Source organism: Balaenoptera musculus, chromosome 18 (genome assembly GCF_009873245.2).
Source record: "Balaenoptera musculus isolate JJ_BM4_2016_0621 chromosome 18, mBalMus1.pri.v3, whole genome shotgun sequence".
Taxonomy (NCBI): Eukaryota; Metazoa; Chordata; class Mammalia; order Artiodactyla; family Balaenopteridae; genus Balaenoptera; species Balaenoptera musculus.
Window position 1 is genome coordinate 22,145,299 of NC_045802.1, and position 16,928 is coordinate 22,162,226.

Genomic DNA, 16,928 nt, shown 5'->3' on the forward strand with positions numbered 1-16,928 from the left:
AGCTCATTTCTTATTTTTCCATAAAAATTTCCCCAGAAAGATTCTTTTACTTGTAAATATTAACAGAAAAAATGATGTTCTGATAAGACGGAGGTGAAAACCTGACCAGTTAAGAGTTAGTAAATCTAGTCAAGACTGGGATATGAGAACATAACAGATCTTATTCAATTAATTTATGCATAACACTGCCATTTCTTTCTAAAAAGCAATCTTTCTTCATTTGGGCATGCTGGTTAAGTGAATGTGCGAACATTAGTGGTATGAGAGATGAATGCTGGGGAATCAAATATAAAAAAGTAAGATGAAGTGGTGAAGAAAATCTACAAAAAGGTAATTTGGAGAGAGATAAAAAAGGAAACTTGACTAAGATCTGTTACAAAACTCAAAAATTAGCCATGACCTTTATACAGGACAGCTCTGTGACACTATATAATTTGTACCACAGATATAAGTCTGTGGTATTATATGCTGTAATACAGTGTCACATAAAATTTAAGGGGTATTAGTCATCCCTTTGGGAGTCTGTTGTAAACACAGAACAAAACACTTTCAGCCCTGAAAAGAATGACCAGATCTAAAGAATTCAGTCACAGGGCCTAAAATCACTTGAGTTCAAATTATACTGGCTAGTTTCTGTTTGTTCTGTTTTTCTGTGGTATTTTTCTTTGAGGAAGACTCCCTGCATATCTGGCTGTAGGCTAGACATCTACTCACATACAATGAGGAACACAAGGACTGAAAAAAGCACAAATAAAAAGTCCATGTAAGCAAGGGGATTAAATGTCTTTTTGGAGACAATCTTAAAGGCTAAATTATAAAAAACGTCAGTATGTTATTTTTATAAAAGACCAGTTAAGAAAGAGCAGACAGGCGTTCCAACACTAGTCATTCACGGTGTGTGGCTCGCTTCTATACTGTATCTTCTGTTGTCTCTTCTGCCCTCAGGTGTGTTGGTTTACCTCACCTTTCTGTTACAACTCTCAGATTTCCTTGAATACTCCGGGCAAAGGAGAACTTATGATTTTGCCACATATTCTGCTAAAATGTGGAGATTGCCACATATCATCCACATTTTAAGAATGACACTATTTCACAACCAATTCTCCACTAAAATGAAAGTGCCGTAAGGAGCTTTTTCTATTACCTGTTACCAAACAGAATACCTGGCAGAGGAGATATTCAATTTACAGTTATAGAATGAAGATGGAAATCCTCATAATTCTAGGTACTGATGAACAACATAAACAGAGTTAGGGGTGTGAATTTAAGTCAGAACTGATAAAGCTATAATCATAAGGTGCCAATCAGTCAAGCATTTAAGATTGGAATGGGACATCTCAAGGAAACTGAAACTTTGGGATGGAGTGAATTTAAGGAGTTAGTGCTGAGGATACTGCTTGGACCCCTAACTTACAATGGAATATTTCATAATAAATGGAGAGATCCAAGAAAAGAAAATCTAACAATAATATTTTATGCATACTTTTGTGGGTATTTTTTAAATAAATTATTCAATGTATTAATGAAAGGGCTTTTTGCCTATCTTGACAGTAATATGAAGTTTAGTGCACTTGAGCTACTGTTATTTTGAGAGATAGTCCCTATGTATCACTTAACTTGCTAGGTTAATCTGTGCCTTGGCTTGTTCAAGACATTTTAAAAGAAATTTTCATGGAGATAGTATGATGTATAAAGACCAGGGGATTTGGAGTCAGAAAGGTCTAGAAGGGAATTACTGTTCATGACTTACCAGCATTTAATTCCAGAAAAGGTGACATCATAGAGGATAGTGTCTCCCTTCATAAAATGAGGTCAGTAAACCTATGTCTCCAGGTTCTCTTGAGATTTAGATGAGACAATTTATTGGGAAATAGTAAGTAAATACACAAGAAGCAACTGGCGTCACGTCCTTTTAACTCTCCTTCAGGGGAAATCTTTTCCCTTTGGAATCATAATTTAAAAAACAGTACTCAAATAATTCTGCCTCCTATTTTTTCAAAATAGAGTCAACATGGACAAAAATACAGGAACAAACCCTCTTACCTTAGCTTTCCTTTCCCTGTCAGCTGGCATATCTGTCCAGACTGATCGATCTCCAGGCTTGTCAGCAGCTCTTCTCTTGAAAGTTCTGGGCCCAAGACCAAAGTCTTTCAGCTCCGGAGGAAGCTCAGTCATCCAAGACTCTCTTGTAATTGGTTTAGATGAATCCTTAAGAGAAATGAAAAGTAAAAAAAAAAAAAAGTAGCCTTGGAAAATGTGTATATGTGTGCGTGTGTGCACATGTACGTGTGTATGTGTGCAGAATACTGTATGAGTGACTATGCTTCCCAACTGAGGCTTGAAAGTTAATTAACAGACTTTAAGAGAAAGGATTTAATAGACTATTTTTTTTTTTGGTCATATATGAATACTTTTATGTAATTTATTGTTCCTTTGACTTAATGTTATCTTTTGCCATACAGAAATTTTTAAGTAGGCAAAATTTCTACTCTTTTCCTTTTATAGCTTCTGAATTACCTAGAGCCTAAATTTTTATACACGTACATATGTACATATACATTTTTTTAATGTCCGTTTTTAAAATTGAGTTTTTTAATATATTTGGGCAATTTCTCAGAGAAAAGTGTACTATGTATTGAAAACTTACATCATCTCCTTTAGTCAGTTTTTCTTTCATTCTCTGGGCCCTTTTTTCAAACTCTGTCGTTACACTAGAGTTGACTGGTCCTTTGGCAGGCATCGGCCCAATAATGTCCTCCTCTTCACTGCTACCTGTTTCCTTCTGAAATAAGAAGATGATCCTAAATTACTTAAAATTTAACTGTGACTGATAACCTAGAAACGGAACAAAAAGCAAACACTGTGTTGCTGGCTAATCACTGAGCACCTTTCCTGTGCCTTCCTCAAGCGCACCACACAAAAATGACAAACCCAGGGGCTGTGGACTGTCCCACCTCTTCCCTATGTCCACGGCAGAGCTCATTAACTCATCTCAGTCCTCTTCCTGATGGACAAAGCTGTGGCCTCACAATTTCTCTGTAATATTCCAGAGAATTATTAATGATTTGTCAGAGATGACACAAGTTGAAACCATTTTCTTTCCTGGTACAGAAAGAGCTCTTTGGAATAAGATGCACACAAATAAGACATTCTTGGAAGCTGTATCAGCCTTCATGATTTCGTACAGTCCACTGAAACAGAAATGCTGTGCAAAGCCTTACAAAATACTGGTCCGAACGAGTTAATTTGGTTCCCAAAGTATTTCTCTCATTACCCCAAAGACACAATATTATTGCAATAATTGAATTCAAGTAGTTCTTAGTAAATCATTTTTTTAAGTTAATTAATTTTTTTAAAGAACAGTGACTATATTTTAATCTTTTTTTGGTTGCGTTGGGTCTTCAATGCTGTGTGTGGGCTTTCTCTAGTTGTAGCTAGTGGGGGCTACTCTTTGTTGCGGTGTGCAGGCTTCTCATTGAGGTGGCTTCTCCTGTTGCGGAGCATGGGCTCTAGGTGTGTGGGCTTCAGTAGTTGCAGCACATGGGTTCAGTAGTTGCGGTGCACATGGGTTCTAGAATGCAGGCGCAGTAGTTGTGGCGTACGGGCTTAGTTGCTCTGTGACATGTGGGATCTTCCTGGACCCGGGCTCGAACCCATGTCCCCTGCATTGGCAGGCGGATTCTTAACCACTGAGCCACCAGGGAAGTCCCGTTAGTAAATCATTTTATTAAAGGGTTTTCATGTAAGACTGTGTTAGATGATATATGCACTTGGGTTTAAAACAGTCCTTGTCAGACACAAAAGACCCCAAATAGCCAAAGCAGTCTTGAGGGAAAAAAACGGAGCTGGAGGAAATAGACTCCCTGACTTCAGACTATACTACAAAGCTACAGTAATCAAGACAATATGGTACTGGCACAAAAACAGAAATATAGATCAATGGAACAGGAGAGAAAGCCCAGAGATAAACCCACGCACCTATTGTCAACTAATCTATGACAAAGGAGGCAAGGATATACAATGGAGAAAAGACAGTCTCTTCAATAAGTGGTGCTGGGAAAACTGGACAGCTACATGTAAAAGAATGAAATTAGAACACTCCCTAACACCATACACAAAAATAAACTCAAAATGGATTAGAGACCTAAATGTAAGACCAGACACTATAAAATTCATAGAGGAAAACATAGGAAGAACACTCTTTGACATAAATCACAGCAAGATCTTTTTTGATCCACCTTCTAGAGTAATGGAAATAAAAACAAAAATAAACAAATGGGACCTAATGAAACTTCAAAGCTTTGGCACAGCAAAGGAAACTACAAACAAGACAAAAAGACAACCCTCAGAATGGGAGAAAATATTTGCAAATGAATCAACAGACAAAGGATTAATCTCCAAAATATATAAACAGCTCATGCAGCTCATATTAAAAAAACAAACAACTCAATCCAAAAATGGGGAGAAGACCTAAATAGAAGAAGACCTAAATAGCCCCTTCTTTCTCCAAAGAAGACATACAGATGGCCAAGAAGCACATGAAAAGCTGCTCAACATCACTAATTATTAGAGAAATGCAAATCAAAACTACAATGAGGGATCACCTCACACCAGTCAGAATGGGCATCATCAGAAAATCTGCAAACAACAAATGCTGGAGAGGGTGTGGAGAAAAGGGAACCTTCTTGCACTGCTGGTGGGAATGTAAATTGATACAGCCACTATGGAGAACAGTATGGAGGTTCCTTAAAAAACTAAAAATAGAACTACCATATGACCCAGCAATCTCACTACTGGGCATATACCCAGAGAAAACCATAATTCAAAAAGACACATGCAGGGCTTCCCTGGTGGCGCAGTGGTTGAGAGTCTGCCTGCCAATGCAGGGGACACGGGTTCGAGCCCTGGTCTGGGAAGATCCCACATGCTGCCGGGCGGCTGGGCCCGTGAGCCACAATTGCTGAGCCTGCGCATCTGGAGCCTGTGCTCCGCAACAAGAGAGGCTGCGATAGTGAGAGGCCCGCGCACCGCGATGAGGAGTGCCCCCGCTTGCCGCAATTAGAGAAAGCCCTCGCACAGAAACAAAGACCCAACCCAGCCATAAATATAAAAAAAAAAAAAAAAAAAAAAGACACATGCACCCCAATGTTCATTGCAGCACTATTTACAATAGCCAGGTCATGGAAGCAACCTAAGTGCCCATCGACAGAAGAATGGATAAAGAAGATGTGGTACATATATACAATGGAATATTACTCAGCCATAAAAAGGAATGAAATTGGGTCATTTGTAGAGACGTGGATGGATCTAAAGACTGTCATACAGAGTGAAGTCAGTCAGAAAGAGAAAAACAAATATTGTATATTGACACATATATGTGGAACCTAGAAAAATGGTACAGGTGAACCGGTTTGCAGGGCAGAAATAGAGACACAGATGCAGAGAACAAACGTATGGACACCAAGGGGGGAAACTGGCATGGGGGTGGTGGCGGTGGGATGAACTGGGAGATTGGGATTGACGTATATACACTAATATGTATTAACTAAATAACTAATAAGAACCTGCTGTATAAAAAAATAAATAAAACAGTCCTTGTCCTCAACGAGGAGAGAAAGATAAACAAGATGAACAACAATAAGATGTTTGTCCTCCAGCTGTGACAGGAAGCTTCCTCCTCTTATTTTTTCAAACTACCAGGATTAGACAAGTTAATTTGTGTTCTTTACATTTTCCCTGCTGACCACTTAATGGTTAACTTTCTGTGGTTTCTTCTCTGAACCCTTATAACAATTGCTCTTAGTACAAATAACTAGATAATCACATATTGTCTTGCGGCTTATTCTAAGCCACACACACACACACACATACACTCTCCCTCTCTCAATAACTATGGACTTTGCTTCATTTGAAGACTGGGAAATGGCATTATTATTCCTGTTTTCTTTTTGAGGAAACCTACTTTGAAAGGTTAAACAACTTGTCTGAGGTTATAAAACTAGAATCTAAGACTCCAATATTCTAAGATCAGGGCCAGTATTTTTTCTACTTATACTACAGCAGCCCCTCTATTTTCTTTATTTCAACTGCTAATGATCTAACTTTAAATGTTTATAGCTTACTTCTACAACAGTAAGCTCTTTGATAGCAAAGACATTGTCTTAAACATATTTATAGCCCCCTACAAATATAATACGTGGTGACATAAAACGAGCAGATATAGAAGACATAATAAACTTTTAATACTGTAAGAGACATGATATCAATATAGTGTTGAAGTTTAGGATGATGGGATAAGCTAATGATAGTTACACTCCCATCCAACAAGAGATGGTTTTACAAAGGTAGATGCCTGAAAGTTTTAGAAATAAAAATCACTTAGGATATTGGGAGACAGAAACTAAATGCGTGGATGGAGGAACAAACAAAATCAGGCCCAATACACTAAAATTAAAAGAGAACCCAGAATCACAAACCTAAATCCAATCTAGGTATTAAATCATTTTGGTGTCCTGGATGAGTTATTTAAATTTTTTTAAAAAGGTGAGTTATAATATTTTATCCAGAAATATAATAGAAATCACGTACCCTACTGGTTTATAGTTTGGACTGCAGAGTTAGACCTAGTTTCAAGGCCTCAATTTGCCACTGTATCAGCCCTGTGACCTCAAGCGTAATATTATTTTTTTTTTAACATCTTTATTGGAGTATAATTGCTTTACAATGTTGTGTTACTTGCTGCTGTATAACAAAGTGAACCAGCTGTATGTATACATATATCCCCATATCTCCTCCCTCTTGCGTCTCCCTCCCACCCTCCCTATCCCAACCCTCTAGGTGGACACAAAGCACCGAGCTGATCTCCCTGTGCTATGCGGCTGCTTCCCACTAGCTATCTGTTTTACATTTGGTAGTGTATGTATGTCCATGCCACTCTCTCACTTTGTCCCAGCTTACCCTTCCCCCTCCCCGTGTCCTCAAGTCCATTCTCTACATCTGTGTCTTTATTCCTGTCCTGCCCCTAGGTTCTTCAGAACCTTTTTTTTTTTTTTAAGATTCCATATATATGTGTTAGCATATGGTATTTGTTTTTCTCTTTCTGACTTACTTCACTCTGTATGACAGACTCTAGGTCCATCCACCTCACTACAAATAACTCAATTTCGTTTCTTTTTATGGCTGAGTAATATTCCATTGTATATATGTGCCACATCTTCTTTATCCATTCATCTGTCGATGGACACTTAGGTTGCTTCCATGTCCTGGCTATTGTAAATAGAGCTGCAATGAACACTGTGGTACATGACTCTTTCTGAATTATGGTTTTCTCAGGGTATATGCCCAGTAGTGGGATTGCTGGGTCATATGGTAGTTCTATTTTTAGTTTTTTAAGGAACCTCCATACTATTCTCCATAGTGGCTGTATCAATTTACATTCCCACCAGCAGTGCAAGAAGGTTCCCTTTTCTCCACACCCTCTCCAGCATTTACTGTTTGTAGACTTTTTGATGATGGTCATTCTGACTGGTGTGAGGTGATCCCTCATTGTAGTTTTGATTTGCATTTCTCTAATGATTAGTGATGTTGAACATTCTTTCATGTGTTTGTTGCCAATCTGTATATCTTCTTTGGAGAAATGTCTATTTAGGTCTTCTGCCCATTTGTGGATTGGGTTGTTTTTTTGATACTGAGCTGCATGAGCTGCTTGTAAATTTTGGAGATTAACCTTTGTCAGTTGCTTCATTTGCAAATATTTTCTCCCATTCTGAGGGTTGTCTTTTCATCTTGTTTATGGTTTCCTTTGCTGTGCAAAAGCTTTTAAGTTTCATTAGGTCCCATTTGTTTATTTTTGTCTTCATTTCCATTTTTCTAAGAGGTGGGTCAAAAAGGATCTTGCTGTGATTTATATCATAGAGTGTTCTGCGTATATTTTCCTCTAAGAGTTTTATACTGTCTGGCCTTACATTTAGGTCTTTAACCCATTTTGAGTTCGTTTTTGTGTATGGTGTTAGGGAGTGTTCTAATTTCATTCTTTTACATGTAGCTGTCCAGTTTTCCCAACAGCACTTACTGAAGAGGGTGTCTTTTCTCCACTGTATATCCTTGCCTCCTTTATCAGAAATAAGGTGACCATATGTGCATGGGTTTATCTCTGGGCTTTCTCTCCTGTTCCATTCATCTATAGTTCTGTTTTTGTGCCAGTACCATATTGTCTTGATTACTGTAGCTTTGTAGTATAGTCTGAAGTCTGGGAGCCTGATTCCTCCAGCTCCGTTTTTCTTTCTCAAGATTGTCAAGCATATTATTTAATCTTTCTAGGCCGTGGTTTGTCTTTCAGATAGGGATTGTAACAGCTCCAACCAATAACTACTCTATTGCTAAGAGAACCCTGTGTTTTGTTCATTTTCTTTGGAACCACGTGCTTCTCAGGAAACTGGGACCTTCTCTAATTCCTGGGCAAAAATGCTGATAATTCTAAGCCAATCACTTTGGTTTCATTCCTCTTGGCCAACTGACTGGCTTGAGCATGGCATATGATTCAATTTTGGCCAAAGAAATGTGAGGAGAGGTCTACAGGAAACCTGGAAAGGTTTTCCTCTCTCTAAAAAGGGGGCACAGGATAGGGACCCTATGTCTGGACACTGCCATCTGCATGTTAATCTCAGCACTTGGTCAGCCTAAGAGGAATTAACATACTGTAAATGATAGAGAAGACATAAAAAACTGGGTCCTGGATGGTCTCATTAGTCTGTTGAATTTGCCAAGCCTGGAATGACCCTTCCTCTAGACCTCTTCTTAGGTATGAAACACATTTTTCTTATTTGGGGAATACAGATTACAGACCATCCAGGAAATTATATAAACAACCAATTTGTTAACTAACAAGGTTAAGACTACATTTCATTGTGAGTTGGATTTTTTGTTATTAGCAGCTAAAAGCACTCTAGCTGGTGGTAAGCAAGCCAACATAAGTATCTAGGGGAAAACCATTTTGGAGAGACTTGGATAGCAAGTATCAAGGCTCAGGAGTAGGAGCCTGTCTGGCATATTTAAGGAGCAAGGAGCCCAGTGTGGTCAGATCAAAATTAGAGAGAAAATCAGGGAGCTAATGGAGGCCAGATTACAGAGGGCCCTGTAAGGACTTTGGCTTTTATGCAGACAGAGGAGGAGCAAATTGATGGTTTTGAGCGTGAATGACATGATCTGACTTTGTTTTATCTGGGCCACTCTAGCTGCTGTGTTGAGAAGAGGTAGCGGAGGAACAAAGGCTAAGTCATGAAGACCAATGAAACAGGTGAAATATGATGTTGACTGGGATCAGGGTAGCAGCAGAAGTGGCTGGATTCTGGATGTTTTTGAAGGTGGGAACAACAGAATTTGTTGTCAGACTGATTTCTCTGACTAAGGGCCTGACACACTGTAGGTGTTTTATAAACATTTGCTGAAAGAATGAGTAAATGACTCTGGAGTTCATGAGCTTAACCACTGCATTATGCATTATATATTTCCTTTAGTAACAAGCTCAGTGGAATTGCTGAATTCTCAGTGGAGATGCACAGGAGTATACGAATTCATATACAGGAAGGCACTGCAGATTAGCAGACTGAACAGGTGATATAAAATCCTAAGAACTGGGTTTGAGCTTTGACTTTTGATAAGTAGAAATTGTGTGATTTGGAGTTAAGTTACCCAATTTCTCTGGCTTTTAGCATCTCTAAGATACAGATCATGATTATTTCATAAGGCTTTGGAGAAGCTGAAAATGCATATATGGGGAAAATGCATTACAAATTATAAAGTATTCTGCAAATCTCAGCTATTGTTAAGGACTGGCCCTCTGTAAGAATATAGGCTTCCTCCTTGACTCCAAAATTACTTGTTCTTTCTTTTCAAAACATCATGTATCCACTAGTGCCCTTGTTATACAATGGTATGAGAGCTGGGTAGGAGAAAGTTAATTTCAGTATTTTATAATAATTATTTCACTATTAAAATTTTTCTTAGCTTGTTCTCTTCTGGATCAAATCACAGTGATTCTTTAAACTTTTCATCATGTTCTAGTTTCTAGTACTTTAAAGCTTCCCTTCAATGATGAGAAGCATGAATAGGTAACACCCTGTCACATGTAATTTGCCTTGTTATTTTTCTAACAGAATCTCAGGTCTGTGACAGCTTTTGATTTCATCTACCTAGCTACAATCCTAAATTAGTTTGAATCTGATTGAGTCAAATGATTGTAGTTATTCCTACGTAAAGTCTTGAGTTTCTTACATCTTATTCTTTAATAGAAAAAGTTCCAAACCTCAGAGTTGAAATACGATGATACTTGTCTTGGATCATCTCTGCCTTTGTCACTTTTCTGTGCAGATTTAAGAAAACCAGGTGGTAATGCAGGACCTATTATAGGCCTGAAAAATAAAATGTACCTTTATCATTCTCCCTGACTTTAAAAAGTCAGCTTTCAGAATAAAAGCTCACACAAATAATAAAAAGCCAGATAATAACAAATGTTAAAAATGAGAATCTTATTCAACATATTATTTTTACTCTATAACCTAGTATTTTTTCACTGAGTATCATAAAAATAAAAATCTAATTTTTTGTATTTTAACTTTCTATTTGTTAGCCAATGATTAGATGCTAAACCAGTAATTCTCAATCTTTGTGGCAATGGTGTATACCCACTTCCTAAAAGAACTATGTTAAATAAAAATAATAACTTAAAAAAAAGTCCTTATTATGGACTAAAGCCTGTGAAGATCTTTTTTATTTTGTGCCTTGGCTTTCAGTTTTGATATTCACCGTCCACTGAAAAATACCTTAGTGGCATTATATTTATAGTCAGAACTACTTAAGTATGAATTGAGTTCTAAGGACATATATAGCAAATGCATACAACAGATGTTAGTAATTTATGGTTATGTGTGCCAAGGCAGTATAAAAACCTAAACACCATCCTAACTAACAATCCAATAATGATGTGGAAGCATATAAGAAGGAAAATAGTTCATTTAAGACCTATATAGAAAGGAAAAGGTAGTACGCTAACTACATTTCAACCAGTGTACTTTTCAGTTTCCTTCAAAAAACCCTGGTTGGTATAAGTCACTCCATTTTCTATCTGAGCAAAGTAACACCCAAGCACAACATGAACCAGTAGGTGGCAGAGCTGGAGTTTGAACCCTGGTCTATCTGATGCCAAAGTTCATTTTCTTTCTAGCTGCCCTACTGCCACATTCTGAGGGAACAGACATCCATTCAAAAGAGAAAACTGCCTAAATTCTGGGCCTTAAAAAGAAAAAGTCCTACTTTATGTATGGAAAAAACAAAAGAGGAACGATACTTTCTACTCTCTTTCATACTGTTAAGTTTCTCCATTCTTTGGTTTTTTCCAGAGATGTCCCTGTGCAAGTGTTACCAACCAAGATGGCACTGATGCCCAAAGTTGAAATTTCCAGATTGCACTATGTTCAATTAGAGTCTTACAGACAGGTTTCCCGGTAGGACAAAAACAGTACTAGAGTCAGAAGGTCTGGGGTCTGATCCTGGCCATTTAATAACCTCTTGTCTTGGTTCATAAAACTGCTATGAACCAAAACAATTTTGCAAATGAAAAATGCGGAAGTGTGGCATTGTTAGAAAGATCAAGTTAGTTATCATTTATAAAGTATAAGGAAGTGCTGTATGGGTTTTTTTCTGAGTACAGTTTTTAGCAGATCTACAAATGCAATTACAGCTCAATTCTCTGGCCTCAGGGAATTTGTGAGGATAAAACCACTAACACATAAAATCTTAAAATATAGTAAAGGAACATAACCACGGCACATGCTGTGGATGTGTATGAGGTTTTGCCTCCAATATATGCTTCCACCTGTTTATTTCAAACATATATTTTACTATTGTCAAAATAGAAAGAAATCGCTATGTATCTAATAATCTATTTTCTTGAAAGGAATGTTATATCCCAGCAGTCAGCAAATTTCCCATAAAAACCCAGACAGGAAATTTTAGGCTCTGAGGGCCACATTTGGTCTTTGTTGCATATTCGTCTTTGTATTTTAATGACCCCCTAAAGATCATTCTTAGCTCAGGGCCATACAAAAATAGGCAGTGGACTGCCTATTCCTCTTATTTCTTCTTTTTTTTTCTTCAATAATAAGCATCCCTTTACTTGCTGGTGCCATTACAGAAACTGACTACATTCGCAACAAAAAGTGTTTTTTGAGTTGAAATCAGAGGCAGTTACTCCCCAAAAGTTACATGAAAATTAGAAGCTGACAAGTGTGATTATAACCTCTGAATATAAAATGTACAACAGCCTTTTCTACTTGTTCTTGCATATTGGGATACAGTGTTATGAATTATAAACAATATGGTGTGCAATTTCATATTCAGCAGTTAAATATTTTATAATTCCGAGAAGACAGGAATCAGTATTTACTATATGTTTATTCTGTGCCAGGCACTATATAAGAATCACACATGTATATATATGCATATAAATATGAAATCTCAATCACCACGACAATTCTGTAAGGTACGTGTTGCTATCTTATTCCACAGATGACAAATCTGAGGTTCGGTGAAGTTAACTGTGTAACTTGGCACATAGGGATTTGTCTGTTCTTTCAATAAATAATTAAGAAGACGTCTGAATTAGAAGTCAGACACCGGGATTCCAGCCCCAGGTGTACCACTGACTATGTGTGCAACCTTACTTGTTTAAAAAGAAATGGGGAAGAAGGGTCATGTTTCACCCAGCCTGCCACAGAACACTCTTGTGAGTATCAAATAAGAGATGTGGAAGTTTTTTATGAATTATAAAAGTGTCATAAACATGTAAATAATTATTTTCCTTATATGAATTTTAAAATTACAGTTACTTTTACTTCAAATTTATTCCAAATGTTATATAAACACATAAGTTAAAAAACAATTTCAGACAACTCTTTAATGAATTAACGGACACTAGAAAAGACTGGCCGGAAGTAGTACACATTACCACCTTGGAGGAGAATCATCCTGCTTTTTAAATCCAGGAGGAAGGGCTGGTCCAAAAAACCCTTCATCATCATCATCATCATCGTCGTCCTGATTTCTCCTCTGTTTTCTGAAAACACGGTAGTGTAATTTTATGCATGTATGTCAAAATTTTCTTCATAGAGAAATTTCCATTTTTAAAAGAACATTAACTTCAACTAGTTGTACAAACACTGAAACAATACATTAATCTTGCCAAATAAGAAAAAAAAATCTACCACAGATCTTATACTAATCTTTTCTTGAAATTCATTTATGGTCTAAAAATAGAGACTGGTTACTTCTTTACAGCAGTAATATATCAATTTTCTATATTTTCTGTGTTGTTTAAGAGTCCATTCAATGAAGTTTCAAATACTCTACTTGCTAGATATTTTTGAGCAAAAAGTTTATGGCACTGGTTTTTAAATTCACTTAAGTAAAAGCTTTAAGTTGCTACTTCTGTCTCTTACTCATTAAAATGCTTTAAAAAAGACCTTGCTATCCAATAATAAACAAAGATTCGACTTCTTATTTACATCAACCTGTGGTGAGTAAAGCTAGGTCAGAGGGAATCATTCATTTACTTAAATAAAAAGCACATACTGCATACATAATTTTTTTTTTTTAAAGCATGTTCTTTTTTTTGGGTTGTGCGGCTTGTGGGATCTTAGTTGCCCAACCAGGGATCGAACCTGTGCCCCCTGCATTGGAAGCACGGAGTCCTAAGCACTGGACGACCAGGGAGTTCCCTGCATACATAATTTGAAAAAGAAGATGTATGGTTCATTTAGAATATTTAATCACTTGAATAATACCTTAAGGAAAAATCCTTTATATAAGACTTCTATTGATATTCTAGATATCTCCAGAGCTATATACTACTAAAATAAATTTCTTTCTGAAAGGTATAGTTCATGAGGAAATGCCAAATGAAGTAATTTCTTCCTGTGCTGTATAAATGCAGGTTAGGATATCCCCTTACTAGCTCTCTGTTCTAGCCAGCGTACACCAGATTTGAAGCTTGGTTTACCATTTAATGTTATAAGTGGCTCACCTTGCAGTTGGACCAGTGTCATCTTCTTCAGATTCTTGATTTCCTTCTTCAGACAAAGAACTACTGTCCTCGTCGCTGTCTGATGACTTTGAACTACTGCTTTTATAATTAGGGGGCAGAGCTGGTCCTGCAACTAAAGAAGATGTCTTGTGTATGTCATAAGTAGCCACAACTGTTTCAATGAAATCCCTAGTTGACATTTCACACTTTCTTTTCTGAAATTCTCAGCACGGGCTGGCTATCATTTATTATGGATTTTAATCTCATTTGCTCCTGTTGTGTACAGTGGGTTTGTCTTTCCAACTCCAGGAAGGCAGAAATCATGTCTTACACAGTGTTAACTATGAGATTCACAAAAGCTTTAATACCCAAACTTATAAATATAGCAATAGCACATAATTTCCCTGATATCTTGCAATTTTTACATTGGTTGCAATTTTGGTTGGTGCAACTGCCAAAACGGTTTCATGATTTTGTTTTTTCCTTACGGACAGCATATGGTAGACAATATTTACATCACGGAGCTAACCAAACAACAAATTTGCCATTCCACAGTCTAACATAGTAAAAATCAAAATTATCCATTCTGGTTTCTGACTAAGAATCACCACTTAAAAATATCTTTATTGGTTAATTACCAAACTTCTCAGTTAGCTTTCTGTTCAAGATGATTTTCCAAGCAGAAACAAAAGTAGAGGCACTCTAAATTCTCCTGCCTACTACTAAAGATTCAGAGAAGAGAATGAGGTCACATTGGGATGCAGATGCCAAGGAAGAGGTAAGGGTGTTCTGTGCCCACTCACCAGAGTGAATTGCTCTCACTTCATGGCTTAGCAAAATTATAAATTATTGCATGATGTCATTGTACGATGTCACACAGACACAACTGTCTATGTCGATCCTCAGCAGTGATGCTAAAACTCTACTGACATAGTTCCCAAGCCTGGGTGTTTATCAGACTTGCCAAAATATTTTTAAAAAAGAGATTCCTGGGCCCTTGCCCCAGAGATTCTGACTTAGTTGGCCTGGAGTAGGGCCTGGAAATATGATTTTCCAAAGAGCTTCCCAGGTATGCTATTCCTTCAGTATTAATAACAACAAAAACTTAAAAGAGATTTACATGCATTTCCCTATTTAATTCTGACAACAACCTTATTAGGAAAGCAGTATTACTTCTATCTTACAGATGAGGAAACTGAGGCAGAGAGACAGTAACTTGCCCAATTTTACACAACTAAATAGTGGAGCTAGGATATGAACCTCTTAACCACTATATTAAACAACATTCAACAAAGTCAACATCCATCCATTCAACAAATATTTATTGAGTAAGTACTTCTGGAGAAACAACTTAAAAAAGAAACAAATAAAAAAAGGTGACTGTGAACACGTGGGAGGGTAATTTTAAAGACAGAGATCAGGGAAGGTTCTCCTGAGGAGACACTTGTAGGGAGACTTAAATGATGACAGTGGTCATGCAACAATCTGAGGGAAGAACACTCTAGATGGAGGAATCACTAGTGCGAAAGTCCTATGGAGAGGACAAGCCTGATGTGCTTGAGGGACAAAAAGGCCTGTGCGGCTAGAGCAAAGTAAGCAAAGTGACAAGACAAAGTTGGATGGTACAAAGGGGCCACACTATATGCTTCCGGGCCAGACTCCAGCTGTGAATTCCAGCTCAGCCACTTCCTAGCTGTGTGATCTGGATATTATTTAACCTTCCTGTGTTACTCTCTTAATCTGTAAAGTGAGGTTAACAGTAGTTCCAATCTCATAGGGCTGTTGTGAAGAATACACATTATACCTGCAAAGCATATAACACTGTATCTGCATACAGTAGGCACTCCATAAATGTGAGCATAGGCTGTGGTAATTGAGTTTGGATTTTAGTTATAACAGGCAGTCACTGCAAGGTTTTAAGTCTGGAGAGATATAATCTGAGTTAGCTTTTTTATTAAAACAAAAACAAAAACAAAAAACTCAGCTTGTGGACAATAGGGAATCAAGAGTAGGGGAGATGAGTTAGAAAGCTGATATGAAATGGTTTGATTTGCAACTGCTTTGAAGAAGCAGGATTTGCTAATGGTTTGGATGTGAGAAGTGAGAGCCAAAAAGGAACTGAGGATGTCGTAGGTTTCTGGCCTGATTAGCTAGCCAGGAGGATGGTAATGCTATTCTCTAATATGGAGAAGACTAGGAGAGAAGCATGTTTGGGGGAAGAGCTAAGAGCTTGCTTTCACATCTTCAGTTTAACATGCCCATTAGAAATTTCAGTGGTATGATCAGTGGTACTTGGGTATATTAATATAAAACCCAGGGGAGAAGGCAGGCTCAGTGTTGGAACCACTGGTCTATTTCTGAAATTTTTTTCCTATTTGTTCCTTGTTGTATTACCATAGAACAAGTGCTCAATACACAACAAATTGAATTAAAATATCCAAACTTTTATCTTAAAAAATTGGATGCATTTTTTCTACATTCTCCCATGTATCATTAAATAAAGGAAGGAATTATAGAAAATAAATGCTAAACTGGGGCTTCCCTGGTGGCACAGCGGTTAAGAATCTGCCTGCCAATGCAGGCGACACGGGTTCGAGCCCTGGTCTGGGAAGATCCCACATGCCGCGGAGCAACTAAGCCCATGCGCCACAACTGCTGAGCCTGTGCTCTGGAGCCCATGTGCCTAGAGCCCGTGCTCCTCAAGAAGAGAGGCCACAGCAATGAGAGGCCCGCGCACCGCAATGAAGAGCAGCCCCCGCTCGCCGCACAAGAGAAAGCCCATGCCCAGCGACGAAGACCCGATGCAGACAAAAATAAATAAATTTATATATTTAAAAAAAAGCTAAACTGG

At 37.7% G+C, this 16,928-nt stretch overlaps 1 protein-coding gene across 2 annotated transcripts in view; it reads right to left on the minus strand.

The window, feature by feature from the left end:
* Positions 1 to 16,928, minus strand: part of GPALPP1 (GPALPP motifs containing 1) — a 29,392-nt gene that overhangs the window by 7,839 nt on the left and 4,625 nt on the right. For both annotated transcript variants that reach the window (XM_036832065.1, XM_036832066.1), the window contains exons 2-6: positions 14,078 to 14,210; positions 13,007 to 13,111; positions 10,304 to 10,409; positions 2,648 to 2,782; positions 2,044 to 2,208 (exon numbers count right to left, since the gene is read on the minus strand). In XM_036832065.1, the coding sequence (XP_036687960.1) occupies positions 2,044 to 2,208; positions 2,648 to 2,782; positions 10,304 to 10,409; positions 13,007 to 13,111; positions 14,078 to 14,210 (644 nt within the window). The remainder of the gene's footprint in view (positions 1 to 2,043; positions 2,209 to 2,647; positions 2,783 to 10,303; positions 10,410 to 13,006; positions 13,112 to 14,077; positions 14,211 to 16,928) is intronic.